Below are 18,650 nucleotides of genomic sequence, written 5' to 3'. Positions count from 1 at the left end.
ATGATTCGTTGTTTGTTCCATGTAATCTGTGCCCAACTTAATACCCATCAGATTACTGATTTTTTAAATACTTATTTTATCTATGTAAAATTGCCCCTTTGTTTTTTGTCAACCAGTTATTGGACATATTTGATTAACTAAGCTACAGAATTTTCAAATTTGTCTTTAAAAGTGATCAAAGAAGCAGTGGCCAAGTACCAATAACATACAGTTTATAATATTAACTTGTATTTTTGAGCACACTATAGTGTACTTACCTTTTTAAGCCAATAAAGAGATGTATGAAATGTTGAAGATCCAAAATTTTCTCCTGAAGATGGGGAAGGATATGGATGTGGTAAATTTAATCCCAAGTAGAGAACAAACGGTTGAGTGTAATTATTTGCTTCCTTTCTTAACCAATTCACTGCTCTGTCTGTATTCTTCCAGTCCCTTTCCATTACTCTTACTTTAGTCTTTTTAGGGATAAGATTAACCACAGGTCTGCCTTCTTGTCTGAGTAAGAAAGCAACATCTCTTGTCCATGCTTCAACACGGTTGCTGAGGAGGCAAAAAGACAGGTGTATTATAAGGTACTAAAAAAGATAAGAAAAAAACTGACTAAGCATAGATATAAGAAAGCAATATGGAAAACAGTTTTTAGACTCAGTCATGTAACTATTCAGGTTCACTACACTAGATCTCATTAAGAGAGTTACTGAAACTTGCAAACACAAAATCCAGGGAAAAAAATGATGAGAATCAAATATTCACCTATGTATTCTTTAAAACGAAGATAGATTATTTAGAAGAGTTACTTTTTCTTATAACAACACATTTAATAATATAAAAAATAGTTCAAGTTCCTGGTATTTCTCCTAAATTTTCTACCAATTTGTCTTTTTTTCTGTCAGAAGGAAGAGAGGTTTTTATTTTTATTCCAGTATAGTTAATATAAAATGTTACATTTGTTTCAGGTGTACAATACAGTGATTCAACAATTCAATATATTACTCAGTGCTCATCAAGATAAGTGTACTCTTGTCTCACTCAACCCCCAACCCCTCCTCTCTCACAACCATCAGTTTATTCTCTACAGTTAAGATTCGGTTTTTTGGTTTGTCTCTTTATCCCCCCTCTTTATTTGTTTCTTAAATTCTACATATGAGTGAAATCATATGCCTTTGTCTTTCTCTGACTGACTGATTTCACTTACCGTAACACCCTCTAATTACATCCATATCGTTGCAAATGGTAAGATCTCATTTTTTTTAGGACTGAGTAGTATTCCACTGTGTGTGTATGTGTGTGTGACATCTGCTTTATCCATTCATCTATCGATGGACACAGGTTGCTTCCATAATTTCGCTATTACATATATTGCTATAATAAACAAATGGGTGCATGTATCCCTTTGAATTAGTGTTTTTGTATTTTTTGGATAAATCCCCAGTAGTTTGGTTACTGGATTGTAGAGTAGTTCTATTTTTAACTTTTAGAAGAACCTCCATATTGTCTTCCACAGTGGCTGTACCAGCTTGCATTCCTATCAACAGCGCACCAGGGCACCTATTTCTCCTCATCTTCATCAATGCTTGTTTCTTTTGATTTTAGCCATTCTGGCTGGTGAGGTGATAGCTCATTGTGGTTTTGGTTTGCATTTTCCTGATAATGAGTGATATTGTCCATCTTTTCATGTATCTGTTGGCATTGGGATGTCTTTGGAGAAATATCTGGTCGTGTCTTTCTGCCCATTCTTAATTGGATTATTTGGGTTTTGGTCTTATAGATTTTGTAGACTAACCTTTTATTGGATATGTCATTTGCAAATGTCTTCTCCCGTTCAGTAGGTTAGTTTTATTGGTTGTTACCTTTGCTGTGCAGAAGCTTTTTACTTTGATGCAGTCCCAATAGTTTATTTTTGCTCTTGTTTCTCTGGTCTCAGATGTATCTCGAGAGACGTTCTTATGGTCAATGTCAAAGATATGACTGCCTCAGCTCTCTTCTAGGATTTTTATGGTCTCAGTCTCACATTTAGGTCTTTAATCCATTTTGGGTTTATTTTTGATTTTTGTGTATGGTGTACAAAAGTGATCCAGGTTCATTCTTTTGTAGGTAGCTGTCCAGTTTTCCCAACACCATTAGTTGAAGACATTTTGTCTTTTTCCCATTTCATATTCTTCCCTCCTCTGTTGAAGGTTAATTGACCATATAATTGTGGGTTTATTTCTGGGCTCTCTATTCTGTTCTGTTGATCTATGCATCTGTTTTTATGCCAGTATCTTGTTGTTTTGATTATTATAGTTTTATGATTATTATAGTTTTTTATACTATTGTATAGTTGTTTTTATAACTTGAAATCTGGAATTGTTATACCTCCAGTATTGTATGTCTTTTTCAAGATTGCTTTGGCTATTCAGGGTCTTTTATGGTTCCATTCAAATTTTTGGTATTATGAAAAATGTTGTTAGTATTTTGATAGGTATTTCATTAAATCTGTAGATTTCTTTGAGTACTATAGATGTTTTACAATGTATATTCTTCTAACCCATGAACATTGAATGTCCTTCCATTTCTTTGTGTCGTCTTTGATTTCTTTCATCAGTGTTTTATAGTTTTCAGAGTACAGGTCTTTCACCTCTTTGGTTAGGTTTATTCTTAAGTATTTTATTATATTTGGTGTAATTATAAATGGGATTGTTTTCATTTCTCTTCTGTTTCATTATTAATGTACAGAAATGCAATGGATTTTGTATCCTGTAACTTTACTGAATTAATTTATCAGTGCTAGTAGCTTTTTAGTGGAGTCTTTAGGATTTTCTATATATAGTATCATGTCATCTGCAGAGTAAAAGTTTTACTTCTTCCTTACCAATTCGGATGCCTTTTATTCCTTTTTCTTTTCTGATTGGTGTGGCTAGAACGTCCAGTACTATGTTTTAAATAACAGTGGTGAGAGTGGACATTCCTGCCTGTTATTTCACCATAGAGGAAAAGCTCTCAGTTTTTCACCAATGAGTATGATGTTCACTGTGGGTTTTTCATATAAGGCAATTATTATGTTAAGGTACGTTGAGGATTTTTTTTCCCATTATGAATGGATGTCATACTTTTGTCAAATGCTTTTTTCTCCATCTATTGAAATGATATGATTTTATCCTCTTATTGATGTACTGTATCACATTGATTGATCTGTTTATACCGAACCACCCTTGCATCCCAGGAATAAATCTCATTTGATCACGGTGAATGATTTTTCTTAATGTATTGTTGGATTTGGTTTGCTAATATTTTATTGAGGGTTTTTGCATCTATGTTCATCACAGATATTGGCCTGTAGTTCTTTTTTTTGTTGTTGTATCTTTATGTGGTTTTGGTATCAGGAAAATGCTGGCCTCATAGAATGAACTTAGAAATTTTCCTTCCTCTTCAATTTTTTAAAAAAAGTTTGAGAATAGATATTGACTCTTCTTTAAATATTTGATAGAATTCACCTATGAAGCTGTCGGGTCCTGGGCTCATGTTTTTTGGTAGTTTTTTGGTTATTAATTCAACTTCACTGTTGGCAATTGGTCTGTTCAAATTTTCTATTTCTTCCTGTTTCAGTTTTGGTAGGTTATATGTTTCTAATTTATCCATTTCTTCTAGGTTGTCCAGTTTGTTGGCATATAAATTTTCATAATATTGTCTTATGATTCTTTGCATTTCTGTGGTGTTGGTTGTTACTTCTCATCTTTTTTTTTCTGATTTTGTTTTGAGTCCTCTCTCTCTCTCTCGATGAGTTTATCAATTTTATTGATTATTTCCAAAGAACCAGCTCCTGGTATCATTAATGTTTTTGTTTGTTTGTTTGTTTTTTTAATTTCTATATCATTTATTTCTGCTCTAGTATTTATTAGTTGCTTCCTTCTGCTGGTTTTGGGTTTTGTTTGTTCTTCTTTCCCTAGCTCTTTTAGGTGTAAGGTCTAGTTGTTTATTTGAGATTTTTCTTGCTTCTTGAGGTAGGCCTGTATTGCTAACCTTCTTAGAACTGCTCTTCCTGCATCACAAAGATTTTGGACTGTTGTGTTTTTCATTCTCATTTGTCTCCATGTATTTTTTGATGTCTTCTTTAATTTATTCGTTGACCCATTCATTGTTTAGTAGCATGTTATTTAACCTCCATACATTTGTGCTCTTTCCAGATTTTTTCTTGTGGTTGATTTCTAGTTTCACTGCATTATGGTCAGAAAAGATGCATGGTATAATGTCTATTTTTTGAAACTGTCCAGATTTATTTTTTGATCTAGTATGTGATACCTTCTGGTGAATGTTCCTTGTACACTTGAAAAGAATGTGTATTCTGATGTTTTAGGATGGGATGTTCTGAATATATGTATTAAATCCATCTGGCCCAGGGTTATCCAAAGCCACTGTTTCCTTGTTGATTATCTGTTTAGATGATCAGTCCACTGATATAAATGGAGTGTTGAAGTTTATTAATACTGTATGGCTATTGATTAGTTCCTTTATATTTCCTATTAACTATTTTATATGTGAGTGCTCCCATGTTAGGTGCATAAATATTTACAGTTATTGTATCTTCTTGTTGTACTGTGATTGTATGATGATTATATAGTATCCTTCTGTGTCTCTTGTTACAGTCTTTGTTTTAAAGTCAGTTTTTTTTTAAAGTCAGTTTTGTCTGATATAAATACTGCTACCATTTGCATGACAAATGTTTCTCCATCCCCTCACTTTCAAACTGCATGTCTTTTTTTTTTTTTTTTTTTAAAGATTTGATTATTTGAGAGAGAAAGAGTAAGTGAGAGAACACAAGCAGGGGAAGCGACAGAGAGGGGAAGAAGTAGGCTCCCTGCTGAGCAAGGAGCCCAATGCGGGGCTCCATCCCAGGGCCCTGGGATCATGACCTGAGCTGAAGGCAGATGCTTAACTGTCTGCGCCACCCATCCTTGCATGTGTCTTTAGGTCTGAAGTGTGACTCTTGTAAGCAGCATTTGGGTGGCTCTTGTTATTTTATTCACTCCATCACCCACTGGATTTTGATTGGAGCACTTAGTTCATTTACATTCAAAGTAATTATATATTCAAATATAATTAGGCATGTATTTATTGCCACTTAGTTATTTGTATTTTGTGTTTGTGGATCTTCTCTGTGCCTTTCTTCCCTTGCTCTCTTCTCTCACCATAAGTTGGCTTTCTTTAGTGATTTACTTGGATTCCTTTCTCTCTATTTTTTGCACATCTATTCCTGGTTTTTGGTTTGTGGGTACTATTAAGTTAGTATATAACATCTGCTTATAGCAGTCTATCTTAAGTTGATGGTCATTTAAATTTTGTTTCTTTTTTTTGTGTGTGGGGGGGAGATAATAGGTAGGGGCAGAGGGAGAAGGAAAGAGAGAATCTTAAGTAGGCTCCATATCCAGCCCAGTGCAGGGCTCAAGCTCATGACCTGAGCTGAAATTGAGTTGGACACTTAACCAACTGAGCCACACAGGTGCCCCAGTGGTCACTTAAATTTGAACCCCATTCCTTACTCTTCTCCTTTCCATATTTTAAGTCTATAGGTATCATACATTACATCCATTTGTGAGTCCCTTGACTTGAGTTTTACCGATATACTTATTTTTTACTGCTTTTGTGTTTCCTACTTACTCATGGTTTCTCTTTTCCATTCAGAGTCCCCTTTAATGTTGCCTGTAGGGCTGGGTTACTGTACATGAGCTACTTTAGTTTTTGTTTGTCTGGGAAACTCTTTATCTCTCCTTCTATTCTGAATGAAAGTCTTGCTGGATAGAGTCTTCTTGGCTGTAGATTTTTTTCCTTTCAGTACTTTGAATATATCATGCCACTCACCTCTGGCCTGCAAAGTTTCTGTTGAAAACGTCTGCTAATAGCTTTATGGGGTTTCCCTCATATGTAACTGTTCTCTTTTCTCTTGCTTCTTTTAAAATCTTTTTTTTTTTATCACTGCTTTTTGCCATTTTAATTACTATGTGTCTTAGTGTGGACCTCCTTGGGTTGATTTAGTTGAGGGAGCTCTGTGGTTCCTGGATCTGAATTTATATCCTTTCCCAGATTTGGGAAGTTTTCAGCTATTATTTCTTCAAATAGAGTTTCTGTCCCCTTTTCTTTCTTCTTTTCTGGGATACCTCCAATGCAAATGTTATAATGCTTGATGGAGTCAGTCAGTTCCCTATATCTGTTTTTATTTTGCACTTTCTGGTCAGTTTGATTATTTTCCATAACTCTGTCCACCAGGTCACTGATTTGTTCTTCTGCTTCTTGTAGCCTATTTATTCCACCCAAGTATATTTTTAATTAAAATTATTGTGTTCATCTCTGATTGTTTCTTTTTTTATCCCTGATTATTCTTTTTAAGATGTCCTCTACTTTTCTCTCAAGTCCAGAGAGTATCTTTATGATCATTATTTTAAATTCTCTGTTAGGCATATTATTTAGCTCTGTTTCACTTAGGTGTCTTAGTGTAATTTTGTCCTCTTCTTTCATTTGGGGCATATTCCTCTGGCTCCTCATTTGGCCTTTCTGTATCTGTTTCTGTGTGTTAGAAAAGTGAGCTAGGTCTCTTGCTCTTAAAAGTAGTGGGTGGGGCTCACACTTTGAACAAGGTGGTGCTGGTTCTCTTCCACAGGGGATTTACAGCTCCTGCAGAGATCTACCCAGCTGGGGCCACTCTGGAAAGCACAAGCAAGCTGGGTTGCAGTGCCAAGGTGGGCAGGCTGGTCCCCTTCCACAGGGGATGTGCAGCCATGGTGGAGACTGAGGCCTGCCTGATCTACTCTGTAAAGTGTGTGCTGGTCGGGGTGCTGTTTTAACAAGGTATGTGTGTGTTCCAAAGAAGCTGACAAGTTACTATCACCAGGACCCAGGCTGTGCAAAGGGCAGAGTTGGGAGATACTGTATTGTCAAGGTTTGCACTGGTTATCTGGGGGAGAGGGGACCCACAGTGCTGGGACTGAGGCAGGCCGAGCTGGAGGGGGAGGGGCACGGTGTAAGCAAGTTACATGGTGAATGCTATGCCACACCGGTTTCCACAGGTGGCTGTGTGTTTATGCTGGGAGGTGGGGGAGCAAAATGGTGACTGACAGCTCCTTTGCTCCTGGAGAAGTACCTTGCAGAACTCAGCTTGGTAAATAACTCTCCCTCCTGTATGCTCCAGGTGCTTTTCTAAATGCTGCTCCTATGCTCTATCTCTACAGGCTGTTTGTCTTACTCTCTCTTTAAGGGCAGAGACTTGGCTTCCCATTACCCTGTAGGCTATCCCAGCATGGAGCCTGCTGATTTTTAAAGTTCCCTGCTTTAAGACCTGCTGGTCCTAAGAAGCGGTTAAATTTGGCCACTTTTATTTTCGATCCTGTTTCTCTACTCCGTCTCTTACCCTCTCCATGACCCCCGCTCCCTGCCTCCAGTGACCAGACTTGCAGGATTTAACTCGCCACTATATCTCTACCTTTCCTCTCCTCCTCAGTGTGGCCTCTCCTCTACATTGAGTTCTGGAGTTTGTTCCACCAGCCTTTGGGTTGTTTTCTGGGTTATTTACATTGATGTGTTACTTGCAATAAGCACAAACATACAATGTATAGTTTCCTATATGCCAGCATTTCTCGAAGTGTGGCCCTGGGATCTTGCGGGGGGGGATCCCTGAGAGGCCTTTGGGGGTCCATGAGATCAAAACTACTGTCATATTAGCAAGATGCTATATGCCTTTTTCACACTCAATCTCACATGAGTGGACAAAGGGACACAAAATTACCACATTTCTGATAAAGGCATTCATGATAGATTAAAGCCTGTCCTACCTCTCTACCTGAACTCTGGTTCTTTATACCCTTGCTACTGGAAGTGGTCTGTGGACCAACAGCATCAGCATCATCTGGAAGCTTGATATGGAAACAGAATCTCGGGTCCCATCCCAGACCCACCAAATAAGAAAGGGTATTTAACATGATCCCCAGGTGATTTGTATGCATATTAAAGCATTGTTCTATATAACAGTCTTAAGAAATCTTTTATGCAGAAACTTGTCAATTTTTAGATAGGATCATCAAAATAGTACTTCAGTAGCCCGTAAGTGGGTTACCTTGGTTCAATGCCAGAAAATAAGCTGATGGCCAAATGCACTATCAAACAATCAGGAATCTGATTAATTCTTCTTTTTTTAAAGAGTTTATTTATTTATTTTACAGACAGAGATCACAAGTAGGCAGAGAGGCAGGCAGAGAGAGAGAGAGAGGGGGAAGCAGGCTCCCCGCTGAGCAGAGAGCCTGATGTGGGGCTCGATCCCAGGACCCTGGGATCATGACCTGAGCCAAAGGCAGAGGCTTTAACCCACTGAGCCACCCAGGCGCCCCTGATTAATTCTTTTTAATAATAAAATATCCTCCTAGTATGAATGAAAAAACCCCTATCTAACACATTACTAACTAATTAATGCATAAATCTGCATATATGCCATAGCTATGTGAGTTTTCTGTGCCAATAAGCCAAATTCTGCAGCAGCATTGTTGGGTCAGCAGAAAACATGGGATTAATTAACATAGTAGTAATCTCTTCTGAAAAAATATGGTACATTACAAATGATAACATGACCATTTTCCTTCAAGATGAATTCAGAGGTTACACTTAACCTGCAGTCTTAATTAACTCTTAGTCTTCAAGAGTCTTGTGGATATCTGTTTTTCTTTCTTACACATACACAATTATTGTTTCTGATGGGATTTAAACAGCTAGATGTATCTCAGAGAAATCTCCTGAATGAAAACGTTACAGTTCTGAATAATGACCTTGCAAATTCTGGTATCAGCCTAACATATTCTATAAAAGAAAAAAGAAATCCATACTCCTTTCCATTAGATATTCTTTTAATGTTGTGGGAAATACACACACCATTTTTTAAAGAACTTAATAAGGCTGTCATCTATCTTCCTCACATGTATGGACACTCAAAAAATAGTCCATTTTAGTGGAATGAATAAACTCTAGCAAATTCAGGTGGGAACATTCCTTTTCAGTATACATTTTTTAAATGCTGAATATGTGCATGCTTTCTCACTGATCAATTTTATTAATTCCAACCATTATTTTTGGTGAAATTAAAGCGGCCGGTGCTCCTTAATCTTTTTTTTTTAATTCATAGAGCTATCTGTAAATAAGATGAAAATCATGGATTTTCACTAAATAATTTCCACTAAATGATATAATTTATTATTACTATACTTAAATAAATTAATAAAATGTTAACATAATACTTTATATTTTAAATATTTCAGTTATTATAAATATATTTTATATAATAATATTAAATGCATAGTAAAGAAATGCTCTATTTTTCATGGCTCACTACAATAGAATGTAGGTAATAAAAGAGCCACCTGGAAGGATGGAAATACTTAGAAGAACACAGGAAAACTCTGAACGGATAGCAAATTAGATCAATCATAAAATTACATGAATAAGGGACGCCCAGGTGGCTCAGTTGGTTAAACATCTGAGCCCAGGTGGCTCAGGTCATGATCCCAGGGTCGTGGGACTGAGACCCACATTGGGCTCCCTGTTCAGTGGGGAGTCTGCTTCCCTCTCCACCAGCCACTCCCCCTGCTTGTGTTTTCCCTTTCTGACAAATAAATAAATAAAATCTTAAAAAAAAAAAAAAAAAGAAATTACATGAACTCAAAAAGTTCATGTAAAATAATTATGGGACTTAACCAGAGAGCAAAAACTCTGTTCAAGGATGAAACATTTTTTTTTTTTTTTAACAGAATAGAGACTTTATCGAGATTCTCAAATTCAGCTTACCAGATGAATCATGCAGGGGTATTTTTGCCAGCTGCCTGAATGTATTACTGAAGTCCTTTTCACATATGAAAATTTTACTTTTCATTGCTTCCCTATAAGAATTCTGGTTTATCCAATGTTCTTTCTCTAAAAGGTTTGTACTTTCCTTTTGGGTGACTTTGTTCAGAAGTTTCCTCTTCCTATCCATTTTAGCCCAGTAATATTCTACTTCTATGAAAGCTCATCAAATCTAAAATGCTATTAAAACTATATATAATATTTAAATGTATATATAGTATATATATATTATTAAGAAAAATTAAGAAATTGATTCTTAATTATAAAATTAAGAAAAATACTTCCAATTAGACTATAATAGAATTTTGTAATCTCAATAATAAGAGGGGTTTCAAATTCAGAGATATCTTAAACTGTGAAAAAGAAAGAAGTGCCACCTTAGAATAAATTAAATATAGCACTTTACAGCCTTTACTGCCATCCCCTAGAAAAAAACATCCGGATGTGATCACTTCCTCCTATAGACAGAATGCAACATATTTTGCCCTGTACCATAGTTCAGATAACTAGACTTATTTTTTTTAAAACTTCCTTTTTAAAATCATAAGTCTCTTCAGCTAGATATCTGGCTAATGCTAATGTTAAATTGAAAAGTTAAATCTCCCTATTATTAGATAGCTTCAGACTCTTCTCAAATAGACTGAAATCAGTTTCCACAAATGGCTAACACTGGCCAAAGCAGGAGATATAAACTTCATTATATGCAGCTAAACCCTAATACATTAAATCCAAATAATTACATGGGGTAAAAATCCAAGGATAATAATGAGATTGTAGGCTTAGAGGGATCCACTAATGTCTCAAGAAACTTTTCTAGGAATTATGGTAGAAAAAAAAATCTAAAGGTATATATGATCTTAGATAATAAAATAAGTGGAGGGGATGCCTGGGTGGCTCAGTTGGTTGGACGACTGCCTTCGGCTCAGGTCATGATCCCGGAGTTACAGGATCGAGTCCCGCATCGGGCTCCCAGCTCCATGGGGAGTCTGCTTCTCCCTCTGACCTTCTCCTTGCTCATGCTCTCTCACTGTCTCTCTCTCAAATAAATAAATAAAAATCTTTAAAAAAATAAAAAAATAAAGTAAGTGGATATGGATGAGATATACACATACTTACCACTAGGTGGCAGAATTGAAAGGAACTGAGAGAGGGCGCTATGGTTGCTGTTTTGAGTTCTGTCCCTTCCTTCTTAATCACTTTGATTCTACAGAGAAAGCCTGTGCTTTTTTCTAGTCTGGAGGCCTGAGAGGGACAGGAAGAGTGGTGTAAACAGCTCGTGGTTTGCTTCACTTTGCTTTTTGCCAAGAGGTTCAAGCTCAGGAATTCCCCAAAGCAATTCTCTCATTTTGGAAGATGGCCTTTATTTTTCATTTATTTCAGAGGAGGGAAAATTGCCTAGTGTGACTTGGCTTCAGAAAAACAGGAATTGAGAACACAGATAAATTTCAGTGGAAGTAGGATGACAGAGGATTTGATTTTAGGTTTTAAATTTTTAGCTAGGAAAGAGAAGACAGCAGCTTATTTATATTGGCTTCTGATGCCATTAGAATGTAAGTTCCCTGAGTTTAGAGATTTTTGTGTTTTGATCACTTGTCTATTCCCATCATTTAAATATAGTGTCTGGTACATAGTAGCTGGCTCTATTAAGTATTGGCTGAATAAAATACACTGGACTATACTTTTGTAACTTAAATAAGTCTTAGTATTTTAGTCTTAGTATTTTAAGGAATATTATTTAATACTCAATTTCTTTATTAAATTGTGATCTTAGAAATCTAGTTTTTAAAATGTCTATATAAAAAACCTCCTAATTCTACACACTTCCAGCTTAACATGCTCTTTGGTTTTGTTGATTTAGAAATATTTAGAATATTTAGCTTTAGATCATGTTTCCTCAGTCTCTGCACTGTTAATGTTTTAGGCTTGGTAAGTCTTTGCTGCAGGGTAGAGGCAGATGGGGGGGGGGGCTGTTCTGTGCATTTCAGACTGTTTAGCAGCAACCTGGCCTCCACCCTCTGGAAGTCAGCAGCATTCCCCCTCCAAGTCCTTGTCAGACATCTTTGAGGGGCAGGGGGTTGTATCAAAAGTGCCCTTGGTTGAGAACCACTGTTTTCCATATTGTGAACATACAGGCAACACAGTTTTATTTGATAGTAAAAATTACCAGAACACCCTGTGGATTAAATACAAATGTTTCCTTTCAGCTGTTAATATTATACAGCAAATTTGAACCTAATCAAACCTATTATAACACCTACAATGTGGTGGGGGGGGGGTGTTAAGAGATACATAACTTGCCCAAAGACTTCCATTTGGTAAGTAGAATGGTAATAAGTACTACCAACGCTATCTGTTTAACAGTTGTCTGGAAGAAGCAAGTGTGTAGCCCTTAATGATCCTAGTCAGGTAGCTTGCCCAAGGCCACTTACCATCAAGGATGGTAAGAAGGAAAGCTGGACATTTAACAGTTCTGATGGACTCAAAGCCTCTGCTCCTTCTACCATGTTTACTTCTGCTTCCACCCTTTTCTTCTTCTGTGCTACTAAGTAGAGTGAGGGAAGAGCTGTTTGCACGAGACTAGTTTGTGCAGTGGTCCAGAGCTAGTGAAAAGCATGTGACAGAAGTGAAAGAGCAAATGCATCCTGAGGGGGGAGAGAGTGTTGTGAAGGGAGACGGGGGGTATGCAGGGACTAGAAAATATAGGGTCTTATAAAACCATGTTGTGGGTTTGGGATTTTAGTCTGCCTACAGAGAAAAAAAAAAAAACAACAACAACACTGGAAGATTTTAAGCAGGTCAGGCACTTGATCAGATGACTATTTTAAAAAGATCACTCTGTCTGCCTCTAGAAAATGGATCAGACAGAAGACAAGTTAGAGGGCCACTTCAGTGCCCTGCGAAGCAGAGGCTTTGGTGGAGATTGGTAAGTGAATAAACTGGAGAGAGATTTTAGAAGTAGAAGTGCAAACATCTGGGGATGGATTAGAAGGCAGAGATGGGGAAGAGATGTAAAGGTCCCTTCTGGGTTTGCAGGATTGGTATCTTTTAGATTTTGGAAGACAGAAGAGGAAAGAAATTTAACATTACCCAGAAGAGCAAGACTAATACTCAGATTACTCTAGATTATTTTAGTAGCTATTCACCTGAAACTCATTCTATTAGTTTTCTAGGGTTGCAGTCATAAATTACTGCAAACAGGAAGGCTTAAAACAACAGAATTTATTCTCTGATGGTTCGAGAGGCTAGAAACCAGAAGTCAAGCTATTGGCTGGGCCATGCTCCCTCGGAAGGCTCTCAGGAAAAATTCTTCCATTTTCCTGGCTTCTGACATTCTTTGGTTTGTACCTGTGATCACTCTCATCTCAGCTTCTGTCTTCACCCTGCCTTCTTCGTGTGTCTATGCCCTTTTCTTTTCTAATGAGACCAAAAGTCATTGGGTTTAGGACTCACTTTAAATTCAGGATGACTTCATCTTGAACCCTTAACTAACTGCATCTGTAAGAAGGATCTGTTTCCAAATAAGGTGACATTCTGTAGTTCCAGGTGGACATGAAGTTCTGGGGAACGCTATCCTTCTCACCACATTCACCATTATTTTGACTGAATTTATTTTTCTGGTTCTTACCATAATCATTAGCATCATCATCACTACTACCACTACCATAGCCCTCAATTAGCACCCGTTAGGCAAGGCATTCTGTTCTAAGACTTTAATACGTATTTGTGCCAAGAGGCACGAGTGTTGGGAGACTCCAAGAGCATACCCAAGTTCACTAGGAGAACTCATGGGACTCGGCATTTAGTTGTACACATGGCTATGATTATAGTGAAAGGACGCAAAGCAAAATCAGCAAAGGGAATGATATTTAGAGTAAGTCCAGAGCAAATCACTTTCAAGTTTCTAAGTGGAGTCATAAAGGGCTCACTTAATTCATCCAACACCAAACATAACAATACACGTGTAAGAATTGATTAGGCAAGCAGAACCCAAGTTGTTCGTGGCAGCTGATTATGCAGATACCCTCTGCTTACCACATACCAATCCCAGACTCTCAGAAGGAAAGCAGGTATTTCAGCATAAACCACATTGTACATTCTAGGTAGAGAGTAAGTCACTTTTATCAGGGAATAGATGGAAAATATTCCTGATATTCAAGTCATTAGATAAAACCCGAGGGCCAATCTTGAAAGTAGGCCTTTCTGAGGACAGCTGTTCCAGACACACTGTGTGTTAGCTTTTTTCCCTGCAGATTTCATTCCATTTAATCCTCACAGCAAAGAAATTAGAGGTCAGGAGTAAACAGAAAAACTAAGATTCTCAAGTAGGAATTCTGATTCTAGATCTCTGCTCATAACCACTATACTTGGCTGCCTGGTTTGAGGACTTAGTAAAATGAAAAAAAATATAATGACTGAAAGGAGATAACTGACAAAAGCAAGCATCTGGATTATGGTCTTTAAAAAAGATTATAAACTGTCTTCAGTATGTAATAGACATTGCATAACAAAACTCAAGATAAATTTTGAAGTAAATAATTTTATAGACCTTTAATGTTTAAGAAAAACAAAAATTACCAGCATATTAGCAATTTTAATCTTTTATGAAGATTAAAGAAATGTGAAATTTTAGCCAAATTAACACAATTGAGGGATTAAGAGCATAACTTTCACCTTTGCGGAGAAGTGACAAAAGTCAAAAAAGAGTACATGTATGTGCTGAAGCAGAGGGTAGCATGTTAGCATTATTTTGTTCTACTTTTTTACCTAATGGAGTGATGTCCCGAAGTGTAGTCCAGTTTTCCAAATTTTTGTGTTCGGTAGCCATGCTTCTCCATGATATCCATCCATGTTGTATAATTTGGATCTAGGCCCTTAAAGTTATTCCAGGATTCTGTTAAGTGAGTGAAGAGGCCACTCCATATTGCTAGTGGTGGGAGGAGAAACTGGGATTAGCGTAAAGTGTATTGATTTGCTTTAACTATGAAGACAATTACAGCAAGAGAAAGAATCTCCTAGTTTGGAGCTCATGCCCTGGAGTAAGAAAAAACCTGCATTAGGAGCTTTACCTAATATTTCTGTTACTTTATGTTATCAAGGGGAAAACTTGGCAAGGAGTTACTATTTCCATTTTACAGGTGAGTCCTCAAGGCTTACAGGTTAAGTTGTTTAAGGTAAATACAGCTGGAATTATGTATAAAGCCTGTCAGACTCTGGAGTCTGCTTTCATAAAAATATTTTTTCATAAAAATAATATTTCATAAAATAATCACCAAGTATTTATTTATTTTCCAGGCCAGTAAAGTGAAGCACAGATCCTTTTCCAACATCCTTAAGGATGTTGTCTTTGTACCGGCTTTCCACAAAAAATTTACTACACCTACAAAAAAGTATACTACACCTTCGCTGTTATTTTCTATAAGTATGATTGTATCCAATATATCTTTCTTCATGTATTAACAGACCCAAAGGGGGAAATAGGCAGCAATACTGTAATAGTAGGAGACTTCAATACCCCAGTTTCAACAATGGATAGATCATCCAGACAGAAAATCAATTAAAGTAACAATGGACTTAAAAACTACATCCTGGACCAGATGGACTTAAGAGACATTTACAGAGTATTCTATCTAAAAGAAACAGAAAACATAACCTTTTTAAGTGCACACAGAACATTTACTAGGACAGATCATATGTTAGGCCACAAAATAAGTCATAATTAATTTAAGAAATTGAAATATTAGGCATTTTTTCCTGACTACAAAGGCACAAAACTAGAAGTCATTTTGAGGTCATTTTGAGAAAACTGGAAAATTCACAAATATGTGGAGATTAAACAAAATGGCACTGAACACCAATGGGTCAAAGCAGAAGTCAAAAGAGAAATAAAAAAATATCTTGAGACAAATGAAAATGGAAGTTTAACATACTAAAACTAATAGCATGCAGAAAAAGCAATTTTAAGGGCTAAGTTCATAGAGTTAAATGCCTGCCTTAAGAAAAAAGAGCTCAAATAAGCAACCTAACTTTTCATCTTTAAGAACTAGAAAATGAGGGACGCCTGAGTGGCTCAGTTGGTTAAGCAGCTGCCTTCGGCTCAGGTCATGATCCCAGCGTTCTGGGATGGAGTCCCACGTTGGGCTCCTTGCTCAGCAGGGAGCCTGCTTCTCCCTCTGCCTCTGCCTGCCACTCTATCTGCCTGTGCTTGCTCTCTCCCCCTCTCTCTCTCTCTGATAAATAAATAAAATCTTTAAAAAAAAAAGAACTAGAAAATGAACAAGCTAAGCCCAAACTTAATAGAAGAAAGGAAATAACAAAGATTAGAATGAAGATAGAGACTAAGAAAGAGCATAGTAAAAATCAATAAAATTAAGACCTGTTTTTTTTTAAAAAAAAAAAGATTAGAAAAAGACATTTAGCTAGACTTGCCAAGAAAAGAAATGATTCAAAAATCAGAAATGAAAGAGAAGTTACAACTGATAACACAGAAATACAAAGACTTATAAGACTACTATGAATAATTATATGCCAACAAATTAGAAGACCTAGTAATGGATATGTTCCTAGAACTATACAACCTACCAAGACTGAATCATGAACACATAGAAAATCCAACAAACCAATAAGGAGTAAGGAGACTGAATCAGTAATCAAATACCTCCCAAGAAAGAATAAGTATAGGACCAGAAAGCTTTCTTGGTAAATTCTACCAAATATTTATAGAATAATTAATACCAAAAAAAAGAGTAATTAATACCAATCCCTCTGTCCAAAGTCTTCTAAAAAAACGAAGAGGAGGAAACACTTCCAAACTCATTTTAGAAAGCCAACATTACCCTGACACCAAAACCAGAAGAGGACACCCAAAAGAAGAAAATGACAGACCAATATCCTTGATGAACATAGTGTAAAATTGTCAATAAATATTAGCAAACCGATTTAAACAATATAAAAGGGTCATACATCACGATCAATTGGGACTTATTCCAGGGATGCAAAGATTCAACATCTCCAAATCCATCAATATGATATACCACATTAACAAATGAGGGATTAAAAACGATCTCATCTCAATAGATGGAGAGAAAGCATTTGACAAAATTGAATATCCGTTCATGATAAAAACTCTCAACAAACTGGGTATAAAAGGAAAGTAACTCAACATAATAAAAATCATATACGACAAGCCACAGCTGACATTACATTCAGGGGTGAAAAGCTGAAAGCTCTTCCTCTAAGATCAGGAACAAGACCAGAATGTCCACTCTTCTTACTCAACACAGTAGTAGACATCCTATATAAAGAGCAGTAAGGCAAGAAGAAGAAATAAAAGGCATCCAAGTTAGAAAGAAGTAAAACGGTGTCTATTTTCAGATGAGATATAAAGAAAACCCTAAAGATTCCACCAAGAAACTGTTGGAACTAATCAACATATTTAGTAAAGTTGTAGGATATAAAATCAATATACAAAAAGCAGTTGCATTTCTGTATACTAAGAATAAACTATCTGAGAAATTAATAATAGAATTCCATTTATGATTTCATCAAAAAGGAATAAATTACCTAGAAAAAAATTTAACCAAGGAGGGGAAAGATCCCTATATTATAAGACACTGGTGAGAGAAACTGAAGAAGACACAAATAAATGGAAAGATACTCTGTGCTCATGGATAAGAAGAATTGAAGTTGTTAAAATGTCCATACCACTTAAAGCAGCCTACAGATTCAATGCAATCCTTATCAAGATTCCAATGGCATTCTTCTCTGAAACAGAACAAACAATCCTAAAATTTGTATCGAACCATATAAGACCCCAAATAGCCAAAGCATTCTTGGGAAAGAAGATATCCTACTCCATGATTTCAAACTATATTACAAAACTATAACCACCAAAACAGCATGGTATTTGGCATGAAAGCAGACACACATTTCGATGAAACAAAAGAGAGCCCAGAAATGAAACCATGCACATGTGGTCAATTAATGTAAAACAAAGGAGCCAAGAATATATAATGGGGAAAGGACAGGCTCTTCAAAAACTGATGTTGGGAAAACTGGACCCTTATCTTATACCATACATAAAAATCAACTCAAAATAGATTAAACACTGAACATGAGACCTGAAACCATGAAACTCCTAGAAGAAAACAGGGGGTAAGCTCCTTGATATCAGACTTGACAATAATTTTTTTATATTTGACCCTAAAAGCAAAGGCAAAACAAGTAAAATCAATAAGTAGACCTACGTCAAACTTGAAAGCTCCTGCACAGCAAAGGAAACTATCAACAAAATGCAAAGGCAATCTATGGAATGGGAGAAAATACTCGCAAAACATCTATCTGATAATTAATATCCAAAATATACAAAGAATTCTACAAAAAAATCTGATTGGGAAATGAGCAGAGGAACTGAATAAGTATTTTTCCGAAGACACAGAAATGGTCCAACATCTACATGAAAAGATGCTCAGCATCACTAGTTATAAGGGAAATGCAAATCAAAGCCTAGTGAGATATTACCACGCACATGTTAAAATGATTGTCAAAAGGCAAGAGATGGTCAGCCATGGTGAAGATATGGAGAAAAGATAACCCTTGCACAATGCTGTTGCAAATGTAAATTGATGAGGCCACTGCGGCAACCAGTATGGAGGTTTCTCAAAAAATCAGAACTGGAACTCTCATCCAGTCCAGCAATCCCACTTCTAGCTCTACATCCAAAGGAGACAAATCATTATCTCAGAGATTTCTGCATCCCCATGTTCACTGCAGCATTATTTATAATAGCCAAGACATGGAAG

At 36.4% G+C, this 18,650-nt stretch overlaps 2 protein-coding genes across 3 annotated transcripts in view; one reads left to right on the top strand and one right to left on the bottom strand.

Moving 5' to 3' along the window:
- The window catches only part of SKIC3 (SKI3 subunit of superkiller complex), a 136,304-nt gene that overhangs the window by 28,096 nt on the left and 89,558 nt on the right, over positions 1 to 18,650 (top strand). The window lies entirely within an intron of this gene.
- Positions 1 to 18,650, bottom strand: part of ARSK (arylsulfatase family member K) — a 41,954-nt gene that overhangs the window by 17,562 nt on the left and 5,742 nt on the right. The window contains exons 3-4 of the mRNA XM_059175501.1: positions 14,617 to 14,776; positions 258 to 540 (exon numbers count right to left, since the gene is read on the bottom strand). Coding sequence (XP_059031484.1) covers positions 258 to 540; positions 14,617 to 14,776 — 443 coding nt within the window. The remainder of the gene's footprint in view (positions 1 to 257; positions 541 to 14,616; positions 14,777 to 18,650) is intronic.

The sequence above is a fragment of the Mustela lutreola genome, chromosome 5, assembly GCF_030435805.1.
Source record: "Mustela lutreola isolate mMusLut2 chromosome 5, mMusLut2.pri, whole genome shotgun sequence".
Lineage (NCBI taxonomy): Eukaryota > Metazoa > Chordata > Mammalia > Carnivora > Mustelidae > Mustela > Mustela lutreola.
This window is presented reverse-complemented; position numbering and strand designations above follow the sequence as displayed.